The sequence below is a fragment of the Primulina tabacum genome, chromosome 13, assembly GCF_025594145.1.
Source record: "Primulina tabacum isolate GXHZ01 chromosome 13, ASM2559414v2, whole genome shotgun sequence".
NCBI lineage: Eukaryota > Viridiplantae > Streptophyta > Magnoliopsida > Lamiales > Gesneriaceae > Primulina > Primulina tabacum.
Window position 1 is genome coordinate 13,867,757 of NC_134562.1, and position 24,325 is coordinate 13,892,081.

At 37.4% G+C, this 24,325-nt stretch overlaps 1 protein-coding gene across 1 annotated transcript; it reads left to right on the forward strand.

The window, feature by feature from the left end:
- Positions 1 to 22,513: 22,513 nt before the first annotated feature.
- On the forward strand, positions 22,514 to 23,863 carry LOC142521869 (uncharacterized). Its single transcript, XM_075625043.1, has one exon. It carries the CDS (start codon positions 22,514 to 22,516, stop codon positions 23,861 to 23,863), a length of 1,350 nt encoding a protein of 449 aa, XP_075481158.1.
- The last annotated feature ends 462 nt before the right edge of the window (positions 23,864 to 24,325 follow it).

The window sequence follows — 24,325 nt, forward strand, 5'->3', positions numbered from 1 at the left end:
AAAAATTCCTCAAGACAAGGTGTCTACCTCAATTCTTACATGTGTCTATCAAATAACATAACCATCAATCGTACCCAACTTTCTAGAAAATCAAATTCCAACAAAGGTATAAGTTTAAATTTTAAGATCATGATTAAAACTTATGATACACCAAAATTAAGTTCCAAAAATTTTGTTAGCTCAATGTCTACTCTTATAACTTAACTAACTAATCAACTTCACCTTAAATTGTCATCATTTCAAATTCTTAATTTGCCACAACATTATTTCACTAACGCTTAAATTTTCACGCCTAAGATTGATTCATCCTACAATGTCCTTGGTTAGCATTCATTATAACATTATCACCCAAATATCTAAATATTCTATATCTCTTTCGAGCCTAAATAACCAAAAATTCCTATCATTTGAACTGTTCAATTCTCACTTACTACTAAATAGGTTCTCAAATTTCTTAAAATTGTAAAATTAATTCTTACTTTCCTCGAATATCATCCAACTTTTCCCTAAATCTCGAAATTCCACAATTACCCATTAGTCCTCAGTATTTCCAATTTCATTTTATAGATTTCCCGCATCATAAGGTTCAATAGCCTTAAGTTTATTAAACCCAAAATTAATTCCCATAACACGTCTTACATTTCTATAAATACTTAAAATTCCAATTCCTCAAAAGTTCGCATTTAATCCTTAAAATTTTTAAAATTGCAATCTGACCCTTACAGTTCTCCAAATTTACATTTTGGCCCTACAACTCTTCGAAATTTGCATCATTGTCCCCATAAAATTTTCCATCTTTACCTCATTAAACTTTTAGATTATCGAACTTGAAATTTAATCCCAAAATTTGGTAAATTCGAAAATAGTCCCTTAGAATTTTATTTTTGAACCTAGGTCCTCAAATCATTGGTTATTACAATTAGGTCCTTAAAATTCTCAATTTCTGCAATTCAATCCTTAAATCCAACTATGTAGAGCATGCATCCTAAATAAATTCTCATAATTAATCTTACATTTCCATAGATACTTAAAATCCTCAAATTGTACATTTATAAGCCTAAAGATTGTCGTAGTCTTCGAATCGCTATTGCTTATATGAAATCCTCAAAAATTTACTCGACTAGCAACCAAGAACCATTAATAATTTCTTAGAAATTCTACAAGTCTCAAAAGCATTCATAATTTTCAAGATTAACTTATAACCCATAAGGAGGACATCAACACTACTGGCCTAAAAATTAATATAGTCAAATCATTTTCAACCTCTCCTAAAGCCCAATATTCGAATTCTTAGACATGTTCAATTCCAAACGTACCCAACATGCATAATTCCATAATTTATTTTTTTTTTAATTTAAATAAACACTGAACAATTAAATCTGAACGTAAAAACATTTCATGAAAACATGCTGATAAAATAGTTCATGCTTTAAATAAAATGCATAAATGTAAAACTTATAGGCCGAAGACGTGACTTCATGAGCTTCTCGTGGTAAGTAGTAGTACAACCCTATACAGAATCATTGCTCTGATACCAGCTGTAGAGGCCTATAAATCCGTGTTTGAAACTTTGCGGAAAAATTTATAATTTTCTTTTTAAATAATTAAAATTGCCTCATTCATAAATGAACTGATAAATAAATTTTGATGTTCAAAATGGCAGCGGAAGAAATTAACATTTTCGAAATAACAGTAAAAGTTTATCCAACGACAATCAAAATGTTTGAGCAATCAAATAATAATAAATGATGAACTAAGGTCCTCGGGTCCAACTACTGCCGACTCGAGCTGGCTCACTGGTTCCCGCCCTCGGTCCAGTACCTACAACAATCAAGTCTAGTGAGTCTAAAGACTCAACATGCATATATCGTAAATAACAAGTAAATAAATAGTAAAATTTTGCATGAGATAAAAATATCATGCCATGAGGCATAATGTGAAAATAACTTGTCATGAGCAATTATAATATGTGCATAACTGAACTGAAAATCATAGTGAAAATGTTTGCTCCTTGGAGCCCTGTACTGAAATAGCATGTAATAATTTTCTGGTGAGATTATGGTCAACGCAAGTGGTCCCCGAACTGAACTGAACTGAGCTGATCGGTAACTGGCGACAGGACCGGTAACTGGCGACCGGCTTTAATAATGTACGTCTGATCAGACTACTGCCACAGTATACTAGGTGAAACAACTGAACTGACCGGTAACTGGCGACCGGACCGGTAACTGGCGACCGGGTTTAATCATGATAGTAAAGTGACCACAAGCAATATCGCATAAATCTCAAAATGAATATTTTTGCACGTAATATAATTAACCAACATAATTAAATATGAACAATTTCGATCTTCTTGCATTAAAATCATGTACTTGCGATATTTAAAAATACCTATATGGCTTGGTTGAAGAGTGAAAGAAGATATAAACATGCCTTGGTTTGTTTTGACAGAAAACAAACGAAATAACGACGCGGCGCGGCGGAGACAGAGTGCTCTTCACTTTCTCACTTTTTCTCTCTTAATTCCTTTAAATCAAGCATGCACCATAATTATTATAATAGCGTAAAAATCGTAAACATGATGCATAATCATTTAAAATCTCATAATTTTTGTGCTCAGGGCGCTGCTATGACCAAAATCTTACCCTGGGTGAAAATGACCATTTTGCCCCTGGAAACCCAAAAATTACCGTTTTACCCCTGCACCTCTAAAATTGACCTGAAGCTTACCAAACTACTTAAAATGTCCCAAAACATTTTTAAAAGCATTCCTAGACGTAAACTCGAGCCAAAATCACAACTTAACCAATTCGTTTTAAAGCTTTCACCGGGGTCCCGGTTTTCACCCGAATCGACTCGAAACCCAACAAAATTTTCTTAACTTTTTACCATAACTTAAAAACACTATAATGTTCCTGAAACACATCAAACCCAGCCCCTAAACTCATGGCTGAATTCCAGAAAATTACAAAACAATTCGGCCCTTCCTTATTTGCACTCCACTACCTTCACTTCCCAAAAAAACTCACGTTCGAGCCTACCCCGATGGCACCCGCCCTGAACCAGCATACCAGGGACCTAGACCAGACTCTAAGGCACCTATCAGAACCATGAGACCATCCCCATGCACGCTCCTAATGGCTAGGATCCGAGAAACAACAACAAGCTCCCTACCGAGACTACCCTTCCCAACATGGCTCATTGTTTGATCCTTCGACTCCAGCGTGGTTCGAGCTGTTCCAGACCCCAACCCAGACCCACCAAGGTCTGGTCCAGGGCTGGAGAAGGCCCTGCACAGCTGGTGTAGCAGGAAGAGTGGATCGCACCATCTCACAACTCACACACGATCGGCCCTCGTCCATTAATCAAAAACCCAACCATCTGCGCACACCAGCACTTAAACCTTACCAACCACGACCTGAACAACCCCTTACCATCAATATACCGCAGCCCCTGGCACCAAAAACTAGAAAACGTGAGTGGTGATGGTTGAAAATGCATAAACAAGCAAAACCGATAATTCCTTGTGTGCAGCTGTTGGATCGAAAGTTTTTACATGATATAACACATATTTAACATACATATGGCGTGAATGATACAAAAAGGAGAATACATGCGTGCCTGACTAAATATCTGATGTACAAATATGCTCGAGGGACACGAGGCGGGGGAGAAAAGCTTGAGCTTGGAGGAAAAATGGAGCACCGAAATCTTGCTACTGGAATTCACGAAAGAGATGGCCAATTGGAGGAGGTGGCGGCTGGTGGAGGATTTGTTTAGGTTAAGAAGTGGTATATGGTAAATTAGATAATATAAAAATGGTTAACAAACCAACTAATGGGCCCTTAAATTTATTTTAAAGGTTTAAAAAGATATTTAAGCCCAACAAGCTTAAAATTAAGCGTATTAAATCCAAACACACTCCCGAAAAATATTTCGTGTTGAAAGATTTTGAAAATATTAACCGAACCCTCGAAAAGTCTCCCGATTCGATAAAAATTCGCGCACCGTTAAAAATTAAAAATCATGCGGGTAAAAATTCCCATTTTTGAAAGATACACTTAAAAACACTTTAAATTAATTTATAAAAATAAATCGTGTAATAAAATAATTTTCCTGAAAATTCTTCGGTCTTCGTTACTGGATCGAATGCAACTTAAAAATCTTAATGCACGATCTTTTAAAGTTTCATGAAACAAATCCTATCTTGCATTAATTATGCCTAAAATGCATAAAAATAATTAAACATAAATTAATGAAATAAACATATATTTTATGATTTAAAAGAATTTAATAAAATACCAAAGAAATTTAATAATTTGCATGCATGTGGTTCACGTGGACTTTTCGATTTCGGGATGTTACATATCCTCTCGATGAATGATAACCACTTGAAAAGTCTGAGGGAGGGTAGTTCGGTATAATCATCATATGACTACCCATCTGCAAGTTTGGACATCTCTATGCTCTTACCAAGAAACGCGGTACACAACATCACAGATGTTAGTCTCGAGCTCAAGCGACCTTTATCCATGTTTTAGGCGGCTGAATCGACTAGGAACGAATTTAGATCATACAGTGTTTACAAATGAGTTTCAACATCAAATTACGATTCATTAGCATTAAAGTATAATCAAGGATTTTATCTATGCTGATTGCATGTGTATACAGATAAAGTAAAACAAGAGCATAAAAAGTTAAATTATATTAAAATAAAGTTTGTTTATTACACTTGAGTCAATAAATTCCCTAGCCAACAGTTGGCTTGCAGGGCATCTACTCTAACACTATATGTAACAGTTCTAAGCATCGGGATGAAGATTTACAACCCTTATTTTTAAAAGAAGATCTTACTTGTTTACTAAACTGACATGCTGAACAAATTTTATCTTTAGAGAATTCCATTTTGGGCAAACGAGTTACAAGATCATGATTACTCAGATATGCAATAGATTTAAAGTTTAAGTGGTTCAATATCTTATGCCATAACCAGTGTTTAGAAGATTTGGAAGCAAAGAAACAGACTGGTGCATAAGGTTGTTCAGTGCAACTGACTTTGTAAGTATTATCACATCGATTTCCAGTTAGAATGACCTCATCAATTGAGTTTCTAATTGAACACGTGTGTTTGTCAAACTGAACTGAGAAATTGTTGTCGCATAACAGCCTAATGCTTATCAAGTTATACTTCAAATTCTTCACTAGCAAAACATCTTTAATTGTAAATTTACCATGAATAAGCTTACACTTACCCACAATTTTACCTTTGGAGTTGTCTCCAAAGCTGATGTTTGGACCATTATACTTGATCAGTTGAGATAGCAAATTGGCATCTCCTTTCATTTGTCGTGAACAACCACTGTCTTGATACCAGGTTGATTCTCTTGTTGTACCTGTTACCTACAATCACATACTGTATATAACTTTGGTACCCATATTCGTCTGGGTCCTAAACGGATTAGTCCTTTAGGAACCCAGACTGGAATCAATCTGACTAACTTCCCAGTTTCTGTGTTTCAAATAGTTTTTCTTGACTTTTTAGCAGTATGTGTGTTGTGTGAGGATTAGACAGTATGAGTTATATCATTTTTCAACTGACTGTTCTTTTGATACCATTTTTGAACTGGCTTACTGTTGTAGTAGTTGTAATAGTCATTCCTTGAGTACTGATATTTGTTACTGAATTGTTTAGGAGACCAGTTTCTTGTATCAGTTGAACTCTCTGAGCTATAACCAATACCATTTCGTTTGCCTTTATTCTTATTCTCAATCGATTGAACAGTTGGTTTACTTGGTTCTGAATTTTCATTTACCATGGTTGACATTACAAAGGTAATATACTTTCCTTTTTTATTATTCAACCTTAGCTGAGTATCACTTGCAGAGTTTTTAACATGAATGTTAAAACCTAAACCAGTTTTATCAGCCATTGATTTTTGAGCATTCTGCATTTAAGTTAATGTAACTCAAGATTTATTCAAATTTTGAATCAGTTCAGAATTTTTTGAAATTTCAGTTTTCAACTGACATATCAAAGCTTGGTTTTCAATCAGTTCAGCGTTTTGCTTGGCAATCTCCCTTTTAAATTTAACACTTCAACTGACTTATCAGTTTCAGTTTTGTTATCACTGGGATCATTTTGCTCAGCTTTGACCTTTTCAAATGATCGAGCCAGTTTGTGATACTCATTTACCAGTGAATAAAGTTGGAGTCCAAAACCGTCCAAGGAATGATCCGTATTCGAAAACCTATAATCTTGGATGGAGGCAACATCCCAACTTCTCATGGGGTGGCCAAAACAGTCAGAATCGACCACAGGGAGGACAACCATATGGGAAACAACCAATGTACAGATCTGACCCTCTGAGAGAAGAAAAGTCCAATTTGGAGCAGATGATGTCTAAGTTCATCTCATCTACCGAAACTAGAGTCCAAAATCAAGATAACTCGATAAAGGGGCGAGAGACTCAAATTGGACAGTTAGCTAAGATGAGAGCAAGTAGAGAGCCGAGAACCTTGCCAAGTAACACAGAGACCAATCCAAAAGAGCAAGTGAAGGCCATCGAGTTAAAGAGTGGAAAAATTTTAGAATCTAGTGGGACATAAAAAAATCAAGCACTGGATGAACAGACTGAATCATCAAATGGTAAGTCTTCTAACTTTACACCAGCACCCACTACACAATCTAAAATTGTTATCCCTCCATCTTTTCCTGCAGCATTAAAAAAGGCAAAATTAGATGCTCAATTCGGTAAGTTTTTAAAAGTATTCAAGAAATTGCACATCAATATTCATTTTGCTGATGCTCTGATGCAAATGCCAAACTATGCTAAATTTCTGAAAGATATCTTAGCAAACAAAAGAAAATTAGGGGATCACATGACAGTGAAACTAACTGAGAATTGCTCTGCTTTGGTGCAAAACAAGATTCCACCGAAACTTAAGGATCCAGGGAGTTTTTCTATTCTTTGCGTGATTGGGGATATTCTTTTTTATAAATCTTTGTGTGATCTTTGTGCACGTATCAATCTTATGCCGTTATTTGTATTCAGGAAACTCGGATTAGGAGAATCTATGCCAACAAAGATGTCCTTGCAACTAGTAGAAAGATATGTCAAATACCCACGAGGAGTCGTAGAGGATGTCCTGTAAAGGTGGACAGATTCATAGATGACTGTTTTAGGCAGAACAAGAAATTACTTTTGACGTGTTTAATGCTCTTAAGCACACACTGCACATAGATGACTGTTTTAGGCAGAACAAGAAATTACTTTTGACGTGTTTAATGCTCTTAAGCACACACTGCACATAGATGACTGTTTAGGCAGAACAAGGCATTTGCGGTTGGTGTTGTTCTTGGCCATAGGCAGAACAAGGTATTTCACACTATATACTATGCAAGCAAGACTCGATATGAAGCGCAATTAAATTATGCAACCACTGAAAAAGAGTTACTCGTAGTAGTATTTGCACTTGATAAATTCCATTCATACCTTGTTCTGTTAAAAGTAATTGTGTTAACTGATCACTTCGCCCTTAAATATTTGCTCGCCAAGAAAGATGCAAAGCCACGCCTACTTCGGTGGATTTTATTGTTACAATAATTTTATTTAGAAATAAAAGATAAGAAGGGTGTTGAGAATGTGGTGGCAGATCACTTATCTAAATTAGAATTTATTAGTAATGACTGTGTTGATCATGCTATTAATGATTAGTTTCCTGATGAGCAGCTATTTGTGATGAGACACTGTCCTTGATATGTAAATTTCGCTAATTTTCTTGTCACAGGCACACCACCACCAAATCTATCGTTTCACCAACGAAAGAAATTCTTCTCTGACGTGAAATATTATTTTTGGGAGAAACCATTTTTGTTTAAGATTTGTGCAGATTCTATGAGAAGAAGTTGTGTTTCAGATGCTGTCTTTATTGGTCCAAAATGACCACCTACCTCACGGTCATGACAATGGTTGAGAGTTTGGTCAAACTCTCAACCATTGTCATGACCGTGAGGTAGGTGGTCATTTTGGACCAATAAGGACAGCATCTAAGGTACTCGAATGTGGCTTCTATTTGCCAACTCTATTTTAAGATGGTCGTTCTTATGTGCTTACCTGTGATAAATGCCAGCGGACAGGTAACGTCTCTAACCGTCATGAAATGCCATTAAACAATATTCTTGAGTGAGAGGTTTTTTATGTGGTGGGGATAGACTTCATGGAACCGTTTCCCTATTCGTTCACGAAAAAGTATATTTTTGTGGCGGTTGACTATGTGTCTAAGTGGGTAGAGGCAGAAGCATACGCCACTAACGATGCTCAAGTGGTCCTGAAATTTCTAAAGAAAAATATTTTTAGCAGGTTTGGGACAACACGAGCAATCATTAGTGATGGTGGCACCCATTTTTGCAAGAAACTCTTTGAAAAACTTTTGAGCAAATACGGTGTTACACATAAGATCTCTACCCCCTATCACCCCCAGACGAGTGGTCAAGTGGAAGTGTCGAACCGAGAGATCAAGCGGATTTTTGAAAAAGTGGTAGGTGTCAATCGGAAAGACTGGTCAGTGAAGTTAGATGATGCTCTGTGGGCATATAGGACTGCTTTCAAAACACCTATAGGCACTATACCATATAGGTTATTGTTTGGTAAAGCATGTCACCTACCTGTAGAGTTAGAGCATCGAGCATACTGAGCAACGAAAGCACTAAACTTTAACTTTACTGATGCAGGTGAACGACGTCTGCTTCAACTGGATCAGTTGGAGGAATTACAGATTCTGGCATATGATCTCGCACTGTCATATATCGAACATGTTTGTGAAATCATGAGCCAAATATCCTTAAGCTTGAGCTTGGTTTGATTAATTATTCGAGCTCGTAATCGAGCTTGAGCTTGGTTTGATATGATTATAAATAAACTCAAACGAACTTTTTATCGAACAGACCTCCGAATAGCTAGCAAATGGTTTTGTTCATTTACATCCCTGCTTTCAAGGATCAAACTTCACCCAAAATGATATATGATTAAAAGCTTTACGAATAAAATGATTTTATGTTATATGATTTATGCTCCAAGGTTTTTAAATGATTTATTTATGCTCAAAAGCTATTTTAAATGATTTTACGATTTATGGTTTAATTATGCTTAAATGATTTTAAATTTTTTATTATGTTCAAAAGCTATTTTAAATAAAAGTATGATTTTAAATGCATGTGATTGTATATGTAATGTTTTTTGCTATCCATGTTTAGAATGTGGTGAGTCATTAGACTCACTAGGTTTGTATGATGCAGGATTTGATGGAGGCGCGGACGATTGAGTGGATCGGGTGCAGCAGTACATACCCGAGAGCCATTTATTTTCGCTCTAGCCAGATAGATTTATGATTTAAAGATTAATGTTAATGATTTTATTAGAGATATTTTTATGCTTTTTTTTATTGTTAGTTGATCTTTGTGAAGGTCGATATATGATATTGGTTGGTTGATGATTTATGATTTAATTTATGCACTTCAGATTTCATATGTTAATTTATTTTGATTGCTAGAAATGTTAAGTTATCTTATTTAGTTAGTATTTTTGAGTTTATTATTTATGATTAGAAAAAAAGGTCAAGGTCATTTCACATGTTTTGGACACGTTATGCTTTGACACGATATGTTTAAGTTCATCTTTTAAGATCATGAAATGTATGTTAATTACAATACTTTTCACTGTTGCATGTTATGTATATGTACTTGTTATAACGATTCAGATGTGTTGAGTGTTTAGGCTCACTAGGTGTGAATGATGCAGGTGAGCAAATTGATGAGGAGACTAGAAGAGCCGAAGACTAAGTTGGCGGGGCGGGATGTGCGCATGCTAACACGAGGACCATATTTTCCACACATTATGTTTATGAGTTAGTAGTAAACTTGGATATTTTATACACTTTCGTTTTTATATGTTGATGGTTTGACAGGATTTTTGCATGTTATTCATTTGAACTATTTGGAACGACAGTTTATGGTTTGACGATTGGAAAAATTTTTTTACTGCAGTATTTTTAAAAGTAGTGGAATCCTTTTATTTTAAAACGTGTGATTGACAGCTGTTATTGCATATATGTATTTAAATGTATTTTCGAGATTTAGTTCACAAAAAAAATTTCTAGTTGTATTTTAAGGAGCAGATGTGAGAACCCGGAATTTTCGAAGCAAATCATGTAAAAAATAAACTCGAAACTAAGCTCAAAACCTTAATCTTAACTATAAAAACTCAAATTAAAACTTAAATTTTCAGCTAACACGACTCGAAGAAGTAGCTCCAGAGCTCGGGGATTAGCTCAACGGGAAGCTATGCTATAAGAAACCGCATCAATCAAAGAGTCGTCATCGGAGAAGTAAACCCCTAGCTCAAGGACTCAATCTTTCAGCTCAATGAAACTCAACCATGCTTGTCCTAAAAGGACCAAAAAGGGAGCTAAAGGAAGAGCTAAGGGAATGGACAAATTTATTATGCTAGAAATGTCCCTTTAGAAAACATAGGTGCCTCTTGGTGATTGGATGGAATTTTGACTACATTTATGGTTTCTTGGGGGGCAAGGGGTTGGCCATGGAGAGATTAAGGAACAAAGTTCCATCTATAAATAGCACAAAAGGGGATGAGGAAAAATACTTCCAAAAACACCTCAAAGTTTCGGCCCCCTCCCTACAAAAGAAACCCTCGGCCGCCGCAAGCAAGGAAGATGGAGGAAGATTCGTGCCGGAGTTTTGTGCTGTAAACTATTGTCCACACTGTGGGGAGGCCCTATCCAAATTTCGGTCACCACTTGGTCCGAATTCAGCAAGCTTCGTACGACCATGTTTGAGCAACTCTCGAAGCATACCTTCAAATTTCGGTAAATGGGTTTTTGTTATGTAATTATTTGTAATTTAAACTTGGATATATATGTCATGACATGCATGTATGTGTGTTCCCTCCTTTCGAAAAATATAGTCTTTCCTTTTAAAATTTCAATCGATGGTATGTTCTTTAGGTTCGTTTTTTCTGGATTTCGATATTCTTTGATTCCGATGTATTCGTTCAAAATTCTGATAAGTTCTGTTCGATGAATCTGAATTATGTAATACACTGTTACAAATCGATTTGAAATTGAATGATAATTGTAATTCTGTCTGGCCACTATCAGTGGGTACAAAACTATGTTTTGACCCTCATCAGTGGGTATAAAACTGTGTTCTGGCATCACCCCTTAGAGGATTAACATATTGAGAACAATTTGACCATAGAAATGAGATGAGTAACACTGTTGTGTTTGTTCTGAATTGTTTCTGATTTGCTCTGAATCATCTTATATTCTTTGTCTCATATCTGATTCGGTTATGTTATGATAAGCCAAAAGTAATAAGTTTTGAAAGTTTGTTAAATAGATGCTTTAAAGATTAAGTCCTATATATATCTTTGGAAATCGATCGACCCCCACTTGCCGAGTGTTTTCCAAAACACTCACCCCTTACAACTTTCAGAAAAGAACGAAGAGCAAATGAATGAGGAAGAACAAGAAGCATTCTAGGGATGGTGATCGAATGACAAGATAAAGAATCGAGATTTTTACCTTTCCTTTTGAAAGGGGATCGGTTACGGTGACCGGAAGCGCAACGGAAGTTTAAAAAATCAAATTTTTCATCAAGATTTTCGGCCACCCCTTATAATGTGTAGAAAATACAATAAAACACAAAAATGACATTCATAGTGTGTTTAGAATTTTACCTATCAATCACAAGGATTGATGTATGGCTCCAACTAAGGTGTAAACACCTTAGCTCTTCAATGGTAGAAACTATCTTCAAGCTTCCTTTGAGCACTCCTTGCTCAACTATTAAGCCCACCACCAACTAGGTAGATCCCCTCTTAATTTGCACTAGAAAACTAAGAGGATTTTTCAATGAGAATTATTTTCTTTCCTCAACACTTGAAGAAGAAAAATGGAGAAAAATTTTGGAGAGAATTATCCTTCAAAATTTCGGCCAAGGTGATCAAAATGAGGGAGGGAAGAGTTGTCTTGGTAGTGCAAAAAGTTGAAAGTAAAAGTTGCATGCCAACCCTTATTTTAATCAAAAGCATTTCCCAACTCTTCACCTCCTAAGCATGCAATGTGACTTGGGCTTGTAACTATTACAAGACCCATGGACTATTTAAATTGTCTCAAACATATTTGAGCCCAATTAGACTTTACTTGATTTTACTCAAGCCCACTAGTTAAATAATTATTTCCAATTGGGCTCTACAAGGCCCAATGTTATTTAATTAATTCAACACTTGAATTAATTTAATTTAGTCCATAATAATGTTTATGAAAATCACAATTTTCAAATACATTATTCACTTGGCCGACTTTTAATTTAGGAACACATTCATAAATTAAAAGTCACATTTCTCTCATAGTAGTCATACTTCTATTTTTCTTTACGCTTATAAACTCATTTATAAGCCGTTCAACACATTGAAATAATTTCTCCTTTATAGAAGTCATACTTCTAATTTTCCTTACGCTTATAAACTCTTTTATAAGCCGTTCAACACATTGAACTATTTCTCTTCTCAACGGGATCTAGAAAGCTAGTACTTGTGTGGCCCTCAATGGTTCATTGATACAACTAGCCGTGGGTTCACATCTCCATGTGATTCGGACTAAACATGTCCTTATATGAGGATACCCTAATTGCTCCATTTTTACTTATCAACTCCTTGATAACAAGAATGTTAGAACTCAAGTCTGATAGTACCCAACAAACCATGTTAAACGCCTAGCAGCATCGCTTACATGATTCCCTAGGTATCGAATGATAGTGCCTGCAAGAACCATTCAATTATGGTTAGCGTACAGTACGGTCCCTTCAACTCATATATCCCGACCGATTCAACAACCATTGGTTTATCGAGAGTTGCCAATGAATCGATACTATGTGTCATGTCGTAGTTGCATCGATGGTGTAATCTATGAAACCCCTTTCATAATTACCACCATACTCTGATCAGAGATTTCAACCTAGATACACATGATAACACATAGGATATCCATACCCAAAGGTAAGCGGTGAATCCCCGACTACAATGCATTGACTCCTATATGTTTCGACAGAACACCCAACCTTGCCACCTGATGACCCCATGAGAGTCGGTAAACAAGTCAAAGTATAATTCTAGCACATAGAGTCTCAATGTTGTCCCGGGTCATAAGGACTAATGGTGTACAACCATAAACCAGGACTTTTCCACTCGATAAGTGAGAACCACTTGGAAAGTCCTTTATGGAGGGTTGTTCAGTGCACTCTACCAGGAGCACCTATCTGCATGCTCGGACATCACAATGTCCCCTACCAATGAAACATGGTATTCACATCGCAGATACTAGTCTCGAACTCTAGCAGCCTATATCCTTCTTAGCGGCGGCTGAATCGACTAGGAACTGTTTAGAATATACAGTATTCCAAATATGAGTTTCATGATACTCATCGTATGAGCATCTCATATTCTTTCTAATATTTGTATATTCAAGGTCTTTATCTATGCAACTAGCATGAGTATACAGATAAAGATTTGCCAAAACAATAATTTCAAATATTATTAAAATAAAGATTGCTTATACATAGAGTTTCATTGTGAACACTCGGCCAACACTTGGCTCGACGGGCACCTACGCTAACAATCTCCTACTTGCACTAGAGCCAACTACCCATATGCTTCAAACCCATTTATTCGCGATGCATCTCGAATAATGGTCCAGGTAAAGGCTTAGCTAGTGGATCAGCAACATTATCTGCGGAGCCGACTGTGTCAAAATACACTTCTTCCTCTTTCCACAATCTCTCCGAGGATGTGGTACTTTCTCAGTACATGTTTGGACTTCTGATAAGACCTTGGCTCCTTTGCTTGAGCTAAAGCTCCCGTGTTGTCACACAACACCGGGAGAGGAGCAACTCCATTAGGAATGACGTCCAACTCTTAGACGAAATTCCTTATCCAGACAGCCTCCCTTGCTGCATCTGATGCAGCAATGTATTCGGCCTCTGTGCTGGAATCCGCAGTATGGTCTTGCTTGGAACTCTTCCAAGAGACAACAGCACCATTGAGCATGAATACAAACCCAGAGGTTGACTTTGAGTCATCGATATCGCTTTGGAAGCTAGAGTCGGTATAGCCTTCCAATTTCAGTTCTCCACCCCATAGACCAAGAACAATTTATTGGTCCTTCTCAACTACTTGAGGATGTCTTTCACAGCTTTCCAGTGTGGAAGACCAGGGTTTGATTGATATCTACTCACTACACTTAGTGCGAAAGCCACGTCAGGACGTGTAGATATCATCATATACATGATGCTACCAATCGCAGATGCATAAGGAATGCTTGTCATCGCCGCTATCTCTGCATTAGTCTTGGGAGACATAGACTTGGATAGGGACACGCCATGACACATTGGTAGATGTCCTCTCTTGGACTCATCCATCGAGAACCGCTTCACGATGGTATCAATGTATGTGGATTGGGTGAGACCAAGCAATCTTCTTGATCTATCTATATAGATCTGTATTCCCAATACAAAAGATGCTTCACCCAAGTCCTGTATCGAGAACTTACTTGCTAATCATATCTTAGTTGATTGAAACTTTCCTACATCATTCCCAATGATTAGAATATCATCAACATAAAACACCAGGAATGTCACAACACTCCCACTGACCTTCTTATATACACAGGGTTCCTCAGGATTCTTAGCAAAACCAAACTCTTTGATTGTACTGTCGAATCTAAGGTTCCAACTCCTGGATACCTGCTTTAGACCATAAATAGATCTTTGAAGTTTGCATACCATATGCTCACTTCCGATAGATGTAAACCCTTCGGGTTGAGACATGTAAATCTCTTCCTTAATATCCCCATTAAGAAAGGCTGTCTTATTATCCATCTGCCATATCTCATAGTTATACCATGCAGCTATGGCTAGCAAAATCCTTATAGACTTGAACATTGCAACTGAAGAAAAGGTTTCCTCAAAGTCAACTCCTTATCTTTGAGTATATCCTTTTGCCACCAATCGCGCCTTGAAGGTCAATACCTTCCCATCCGCCCCAAGTTTCCTCTTGTAAATCCATTTACACCCTATGGGAACAATTCCCTCAGGTGGATCCACGAGATTCCACACTTGGTTCGAATGCATGGAATTCATCTCAGATTCCATCGCTTCAAGCCATTTGGATGAATCGGCATCAGATAATGCTTCCTTGAAGCTCCTTGGATCACATCCATGGTTAGGCTCATCATGGCCCTCTTCAAGAAGCAGACCATACCTCATAGGTGGTCTCGAGACTCTCTCGGATCTTCTAGGAGCTTGTATCTCCTCTCTTGGCTCTTCGGGTGTGGGTTCTACAATTGTGGGTGTCTCTCGAACCTCTTCGAGTTCTATCATCTCGCCTTTTCTATCTAACAGAAATTCCTTTTCCAAAAATATTGCATTCCTAGAAACAAACACCTTTGTTTCTTTGGGATGATAGAAGTAGTATCCAACCGAATTCTTTGGATATCCCACAAAGTAACATAAAATGGATCGACTATCCAATTTATCTCCCACTACCTGCTTCCCATAAGCAGGGCACCCCCATATTCTAAGACAAGAATATTTGGGTGGCTTACCCATCCATATCTCATATGGTGTCTGCCTTTGAATGGACATTTAATGGAATATCTTTCAATTTTAAGTTATAGAGATCGTTTTCAAGTTCTCTAGTACCAATCAAACATTCATTCTTTTAAATGTTGCAAACACCTTTGCTAAATAAACAAGAATATCCATCTTTATCAACATAGAAATGGAAACAATGTTTTTCACCAAATCCGGTACAAACAAAACATCTCTTAAAATCATTGTTCATAAACAAGTAAACATCTCCAATAGCTTTGGCAGCAACTCTTGCTCCATTGCCCATCCTCTAGAAGGTCACACCTTCCTTAAGCTTTCTACTTCTTCCCATCACCTGTAAATCATTACAGAGATGTGAACCACAACCGGTATCTAATACCCAAGAAGTAGAGTTAATTGAAATGTTTAATTCAATTTAGAACATACCGTTTCCAGAACTCTTCTGGGCAAGATATTCCCTGCAGTTACGCCTCCAATGTCCAGGCTTCTTGCAGTGATGACATACATCATCAGTCTTGTCAGCCTTAACTGGTCTGGCTGCCTCAACGGGATTCGGAGATTGCCTCATCAAGGGCACGTTCTTCTTGGGACGTTGGAAAGAACGCTTCTTTCCATTCCCATTTGGATCAATCTCCGTACCAGATGAAGAACCCACATAAAGAACCAACTTCTCTTTCTTGATGGTTGATTCAAACGTAACAAGCATATTCACCAACTCCTCAAGGGTCGGCTCCATCTTGTTCATGTTGAAGTTCACCACAAAAGGATCAAATGAGCTAGGCAATGATAACAACAACACGTCGGTGGTCAACTCCGAAGGCAAGATCAGATCCATGCCAACGAGCTTGTCCACGAGCCCAATCGACTTCAGGCCATGCTCATGGACCGAGGCCCCATCTCGCATGCGCAAAGTGATCAGCTCCTTGACGGTAGCATGCCTAAGAGGCCGTGTTTGCTCACCAAAGAGCTCCTTGAGATGCAAATGAATGTCAGCAGCACTCTTTGCATCCTCAAAACGCCTCTGCAGCTCATTATTCATAGAAGTCAGCATATAACACCTGGCTATCAAGTCATGGTCACACCATTCCTTGTAAGTCTGCAATTCCTCAGGAGTGCAGTCAGTCGGAGCCTCAACAGGGGGCGACTCAGTCAGTGTATATGCTATCCTTTCCGAATTCAAGACGATTTTTAGGTTTCTTAGCCAAGTGAGGTCATTAGGTCCAGTTAATATATGTTTGTCGAGTATTACGGATATCGGATTGCGAATCGAAGACATTGTCAATTTGTCTTGGATAGTAAAAAACAGATAAATGTTGATGACTATTTTAAAATATTTAGTAAGATATGAAGTTTGAACTTTTACTTCATAAATATTTGCTCCCACTGTTTTGACATTCTTTCACTACCCTCTAGTGAAAACGGGAAACTCTTTTCCTCAGTAGGTACGTAAGGTCCAGTTAGCGAATTATGATCCCGAATAATATTAGCTAATCACAATTCCTAAAAGGTAGTTTCCAATTGCATCACAATGCAACCCTCTACGTAAACTTTTGTCTCACGTTTGATTAGGACCCAATAATATGACGTCATTCATCTTCACGTGTCAAGCCTTACCCATCGATGTTGAACCTTAATGGACGGTCGCCATGAGTTCCCCCAATAATATGAGCCGAAATCATGGGAGTTCCACGTAGTTCACATCACCATGTCAATGGATGTCACAGATTTCCGGCACCCAAAGCTCCCCCAATAATATGAGCCGAGCCCCGAGTACGGGTAGCGTTCATCATGCACCCATTGTCGATGGAAGACAAGGAAATTATAAACAAATTTATAATTCCCCTTTTCGGGCTTGATATTAATTTTGAATCTTATTCAAAATGAGGGTTTTTAATTTTGAAAGGTCTCATCATTAATTTTATTTAAAACTCGCCATATTTGATCGTATGTTTGCCGGATTCATGCAACTTTGTTATTATCATAATAATAACGCACATACTCATTATTTATAACATATCATGCATATATTATAAACAGTAAACAAAACAAGGATGATCAATCGCCCCAATACTAACGGACCATGTGAGCTAAACACGGGCCTAGGTCCAATCCTAGGGAAATGCACGAGATGCAAATGCAACTATTACATAAGCTTCCAATATTTACATGTCTTCGATCTTCATAATCATCATGGCCACCATCTTCCAATCTTGATCATCCACTATACTAATATTTACAAATAAATATCCATGGCAAATAGGGATACATCTCATGGGGTGGGAAAGGGCCATAAACCAAGCCCACTTTAAATTTGATAATTATTACAATCATTCAACACAAAATATCCTATCATACACCTAGCAAATTGGGCTTGGGCTTTTGATCATCCTTCATGCACAATATCACATATCATACACCATCAATTAATTATCACAATAATTAATTGATCCAATATTACATATCTTGATTCAATCATTAACCGCCACGATTATAAACTAAATTAACAAAGTATACAAACACCTTTGTCTACTTTCAAATTAATTTATTTATAACCGAATTTCGTGTAAATCACCATTTACTATAAATATTTAAAGTCCAACTTAAAATATTTATTTCATGAGAAAATATTTGCAACTTTTGTAATTTTAAACTTAAGGGCCCAAAAACTCATTTTTCACCAAAAACATTTTGGCCCATTTAAAATTCACAAATATGTTAACCATCTAATGGCCCAACAACATCAAGGCCCATGACACTTTGATTATCCAAAACACTTTTGGAAACCCTAGTCGTCATCGCCGTCTTGTAATATCTTGTAATAGCTACACAAAATCGTAACCATAGCTTTGATACCACTTGAAAGGGTATCGATTACGGTGACCGGAAGCGCAACGGAAGTTTAAAAAATCAAATTTTTCATCAAGATTTTCGGCCACCCCTTATAATGTGTAGCAAATACAATAAAACACAAAAATGACATTCATAATGTGTTTAGAATTTTACCTATCAATCACAAGGATTGATGTATGGCTCTAACTAAGGTGTAAACACCTTAGCTCTTCAATGGTAAAAACTATCTTCAAGCTTCCTTTGAGCACTCCTTGCTCAACTATTAAGCCCACCACCAACTAGGTAGATCCCCTCTTAATTTGCACTAGAAAACTAAGAGGATTTTTCAATGAGAATTATTTTCTTTCCTCAACACTTGAAGAAGAAAAATGGAGAAAAATTTTGGAGAGAATTATCCTTCAAAATTTCGGCCAAGGTGATCAAAATGAGGGAGGGAAGAGTTGTCTTGGTAGTGCAAAAAGTTGAAAGTAAAAGTGGCATGCCAACCCTATTTTAATCAAAAGTATTCCCCAACTCTTCACCTCCCAAGCATGCAATGTGACTTGGGCTTGTAACTATTACAAGGCCCATGGACTATTTAAATTGTCTCAAACATATTTGAGCCAAATTAGACTTTACTTGATTTTACTTAAGCCCACTAGTTAAATAATTATTTCCAATTGGGCTCTACAAGGCCCAATGTTATTTAATTAATTCAACACTTGAATTATTTTAATTATTTGGACTCTACTAGGCCCACTAGTATTTAATTAATTCAACACTTGAATTAATTTAATTTAGTCCATAATAATGTTTATGAAAATCACAATTTTCAAATACATTAATCACTTGACCGACTTTTAATTTAGGAACACATTCATAAATTAAAAGTCACATTTCTCTCGTAGTAGTTATACTTCTATTTTTCTTTACGCTTATAAAATCATTTATAAGCCGTTCAACACATTGAACTAATTTCTCCTTTATAAAAGTCATACTTCTAATTTTCCTTACGCTTATAAACTCCTTTATAAGCCGTTCAACACATTGAACTATTTCTCTTCTCAACGGGATCTAGAAAGCTAGTACTTGTGTGGCCCTCAATGGTTCATTGATACAACTAGTCGTGGGTTCACATCTCCATGTGATTCGGAATAAACATGTTCTTATATGAGGATATCCTAATTGCTCCATTCTTACTTATCAACTCCTTGATAACAAGAATGTCATAACTCAAGTCTGATAGTACCCAACCAACCATGTTAAACGCCTAGCAGCATCGCTTATATGATTCCCTAGGTATCAAATGATAGTGCCTGCAAGAACCATTCAATTATGGTTAGTGTACAGTACGGTCCCTTCAACTCATATATCCCGACCGATTCAACAACCATTGGTTTATCGAGAGTTGTCAATGAATCGATACTATGTGTCATGTCGTAGTTGCATCGATGGTGCAATCTATGAAACCCTTTTCATAATTACCACCATAATCTGATCAGAGATTTCAACCTACATACACATGATAACACATAGGATATCCATACCCGAAGGTAAGCGGTGAATCCCCGACTACAATGCATTGACTCCTATATGTTTCGACAGAACACCCAACCTTGCCACCTGATGACCCCATGAGAGTCGGTAAACAAGTCAAAGTGTAATTCTAGCACATAGAGTCTCAATGTTGTCCCGGGTCATAAGGACTAATGGTGTACAACCATAAACCAGGACTTTTCCACTCGATAAGTGAGAACCACTTGGAAAGTCCTTTATGGAGGGTTGTTCAGTGCACTCTACCAGGAGCACCTATCTGCATGCTCGGACATCACAATGTCCCCTACCAATGAAACATGGTACTCACATCGCAGATACTAGTCTCGAACTCTAGCGGCCTATATCCTTCTTAGCGGCGGCTGAATCGACTACGAACTGTTTAGAATATACAGTATTCCAAATATGAGTTTCATGATACTCATCGTATGAGCATCTCATATTCTTTCTACTATTTGTATATTCAAGGTCTTTATCTATGCAATTAGCATGGGTATACAGATAAAGATTTGCCAAAACAATAATTTCAAATATTATTAAAATAAAGATTGCTTATACATAGAGTTTCATTGTGAACACTCGGCCAACACTTGGCTCGACGGGCACCTACTCTAATACCTTTTGTTTAGCTTCCGCAAACTCTGATGTAATTTTTGTTCTGTTGTCATTGTAAAGACAATATTTTATTTATGAAAAAGAATGGTTTATTTGGCTTTTTGATATGAGGATTATTGTTTTCAATTAGTTTTAAACAATGTCGGATGTCACCGACGCTTCGGTTTCGGGGAGTGACATTTAAGAGGTATCTGATCCGCTAGGTTCATAATCCCGCTGGGATTTTCACAGAGAAAATTTGACGAAACTTCGGCAAAAGCCTAGTGTTTCCCAATCAGAATCTAACTTTCCTCTGTTCCTAAATTTCCGAGGAACTCGAAATCTATCCGTTCAATCGTTCTGCCAATTCTTAGTATCGAAATTTCCACGACAACTTTATTCCCATTCAAATTTTGTGCCTTTCTATCCTTTATAATGTTCTGATATTTTACCTCGATTTATTCTAGAAAATGGCTGATCCACATACTCGTGCTCAATCTTCCCTTCACATGCGCCAGCTCACGATAGATAATCAAGCTAGGGAAATTGTGATTCTGAAGGCGCAACTTGCTAGAGAGAAACAAAAGAAGCAGGAGCTTAGCGAGATCAGGAACATACTCGAGACAGATGTGCAGCGACTCACTCATCATCTATACTTGGCTGAGAGCCAACTTCTTCAGATACCTACTGGGTCAACCCGTATCGAGCGCCTAGCTACACTGAACATGGACTTGCTAGAGAGAATGGAGATAGAAAGAGACCATGCTACTCGGGCTCGTCAGCATCAAGAAGAGTTCAACAACAAGCAAGAACGATACATCTCAAAGCTGCATAGCACCATGTATAGGCTTCAAGACCAAAATAACTATTTGCATCTGGTGATAGAGAACATGGAAGAGGAAGAGGAAGCACTGATGGAAGTGGTTGACAACGAAAATGAAAGCGACGATTGAGAGATGATAGACTAGGCTAGACTAATATAATGATTGTAATAAAATATGCTTTGAAAAGCAAAGAGGTGTACTAACTTATTTTTTTTAAAAAAATTCTATTATCTGTAAATTATTGCATATTATTGAGTATTTTATCAATAAAAATGTTTTTTTTATCTTTATAGGAAACAAACATGGATCCTCAAAGCGTTAGAACCGAACTCCAAAAACAGCTCTAGGAAAAGGAAGCAGAAATTAAAATATTGAAAGATAAAAGTGACAAACTCGAGAGGGATAATTATCAACTAGACGGAAATAACGCATGCCTAATAGAAGACCTTGATCAGGCCAGAGAAGAAGAGAAAAGATTGCGCGATGGCGTTAGAAGCTATGCTGCTTATCATCTAGAATCTGAACATCAACACGATAGCACAAAAGAAAAGTTGGAAGCAATTGAAGGAAGGTTTTGGCAGAAAAGGATTAAAAATAAGCTTAACAAGGATATTTACCAACTCCAAGTAAAGATAGAAGTGCATGAACTCAATGAAGCAGTAAACCAATCGACAATACAAGATCTTGAAGACCAAGTGAATAACCTTGATGACCCCAACACACTGTTGCAAAACCACATTGATCAACTACAGAATGATATGATCAATATGGAAGATCTCATGGGGGAACTCGAAGAAAACCAAGGACGAAACTCCAAAGAAGAAGAAGAAATTGACGAGGCTGTAGGGGATGGTGAAGTAATAGACAAGTAGAATGATCTCTAGTATAGGCATCAATTGTATTTAGATCCATTAGGCTAATTTTTTTAATATTAAAAGACTGATTGTATGAATTTAAAAAAAATGAATGAAAATATTTCTTTGATTATGCATTTTTTTGAACAAATTAATAAAATGTATGCTTATAGAAAATGTTGGCCAGACCACCCAGAAACAACCGTAACCCACGCGGAGTCAATCAAAACAAAAACGAAAATCCACCATCACCACCGAGGGTGAATCTTAGTCGAGAATACATGATGGCAATGACTACTATAGTAGCCGCCACACTGCAAGGAATTGTGAACCCAATTGCCAACGCCATCCAGCCACCGCCAGAACCACAACCTCGTGGCATGAAGTATCACTATGAATCCCTCCGAAGGAATCAAGTCCCAAACTTTGATGGGAATCCTGATTCAAAAGTCAGTCATAACTGGCTTAAGAATCTTGAAACCCAACTTCATTTGTTGAAAATACATGAGGAGCTTAAAGTGGAGGTGGTGACACCGTTTTTGGGAAAACGGGCACGCAAGGGGTGGGAGACCATATCATCATCATTGGCTGAGGTTGACCAGATCTCATGGCAAATCTTCCGAAATGAATTTTCAAAGCAATATTACCCAGCAGAATTTCGTCTGCAAAAGTTGAGCGAGTTTGAAAGTTTCAAACAAATATCAGACATGACAATGATGGAATACACATCAAGGTTCAATGATCTGGGAACCTGTGTTCCAACCATCATGTTAGATGAGACATTAAAAATGCACCATTTCAGGAAAGGGCTGAACAGCCGAATTCAATCTGCTTTGGCCGTATTCAAACCAAAAAATTATGCCGATTTATTGGGCGCAGCTATGAGCGCAGAAACAGACATCAGGCGCCAGGAAGAAGAAAACAAGAACAAGAGGCCCTTCATCGGTCAGTCTGCTCAAGGAGATCCCAAATTCAAGAGGCCAAACCATTCAAGCGGCCCCTCAAAAGGAACCTTTAGCAGTGATGGCAACAAGGAAGGAAAGTGGTGCGCTACTTGTCTGCAGAATCACATCTGGGAATGTTATAGGAAGACGGGTGCTTGTTTCAAGTGTGGAAAAGTAGGACATCGGATTAAAGATTGTCATGAAAACAAAGATAAAGGGACTGGACCCAACAAACCAAATGAAAACAAGGCTAACGCTCGAGTATATGCTATAACCCTGGAAGAAGCTCATAACGCCAACGATGTGGTGGCAGGTATGGTTTTACTCAATAAAATGCCTGCTAATGCCTTGTTTGATTGTGGTGCTACGCACTCATTTGTGTCTAAAAGATTTGCTAAAAAGCTGAAACTTGAGCATGAAACTCTTAGTGAACTGTTAAGAGTTGCAACACCTGCTAGCAAAACTATTGAGACACAAAAGGTATATCGGAACTGTAAAATTCGCATCGGTAAACAGAACTTTGAGGCAGAATTGATTCAACTCAAAATGAATGAGTTCGACATCAATCTCGGAATGAAATGATTAGCTAAAAACCATGCCATAGTAGACTGCCAAAAGAAAAATGTTAAATTTCAGACTCCGACTCAAAAAGAAATCTTTTATCATGGAAAGTCCAAAGAACGAAAATCTCTACTATCTGCCTCGCAAACCTGGAAGGCCATAAAATGCGGTGAAGAAATCTACCTGCTAATGATCAGCGAAGTCAGGGAAGAAACTACTCCAAAGTTGGAAGAAATTCCCGTCGTCCAAGAATTTCAAGATGTTTTTCCCGAGGATTTACCGAGTGCAATACCCGATAGAGAAGTGGAATTTTAAATCAATTTGGTCCCTGGTGTTGCACCAATTTCAAAGGCACCATACCAAATGACTTCAGCTCAATTAAAAGAGTTAAATGACCAACTTCAAGAGTTGTTGGACAAGAAAAAAATCCGACCGAGTGAATAATCGTGGGGAGCCCCATTTCTGTTCGTAAAGAAAAAGGAC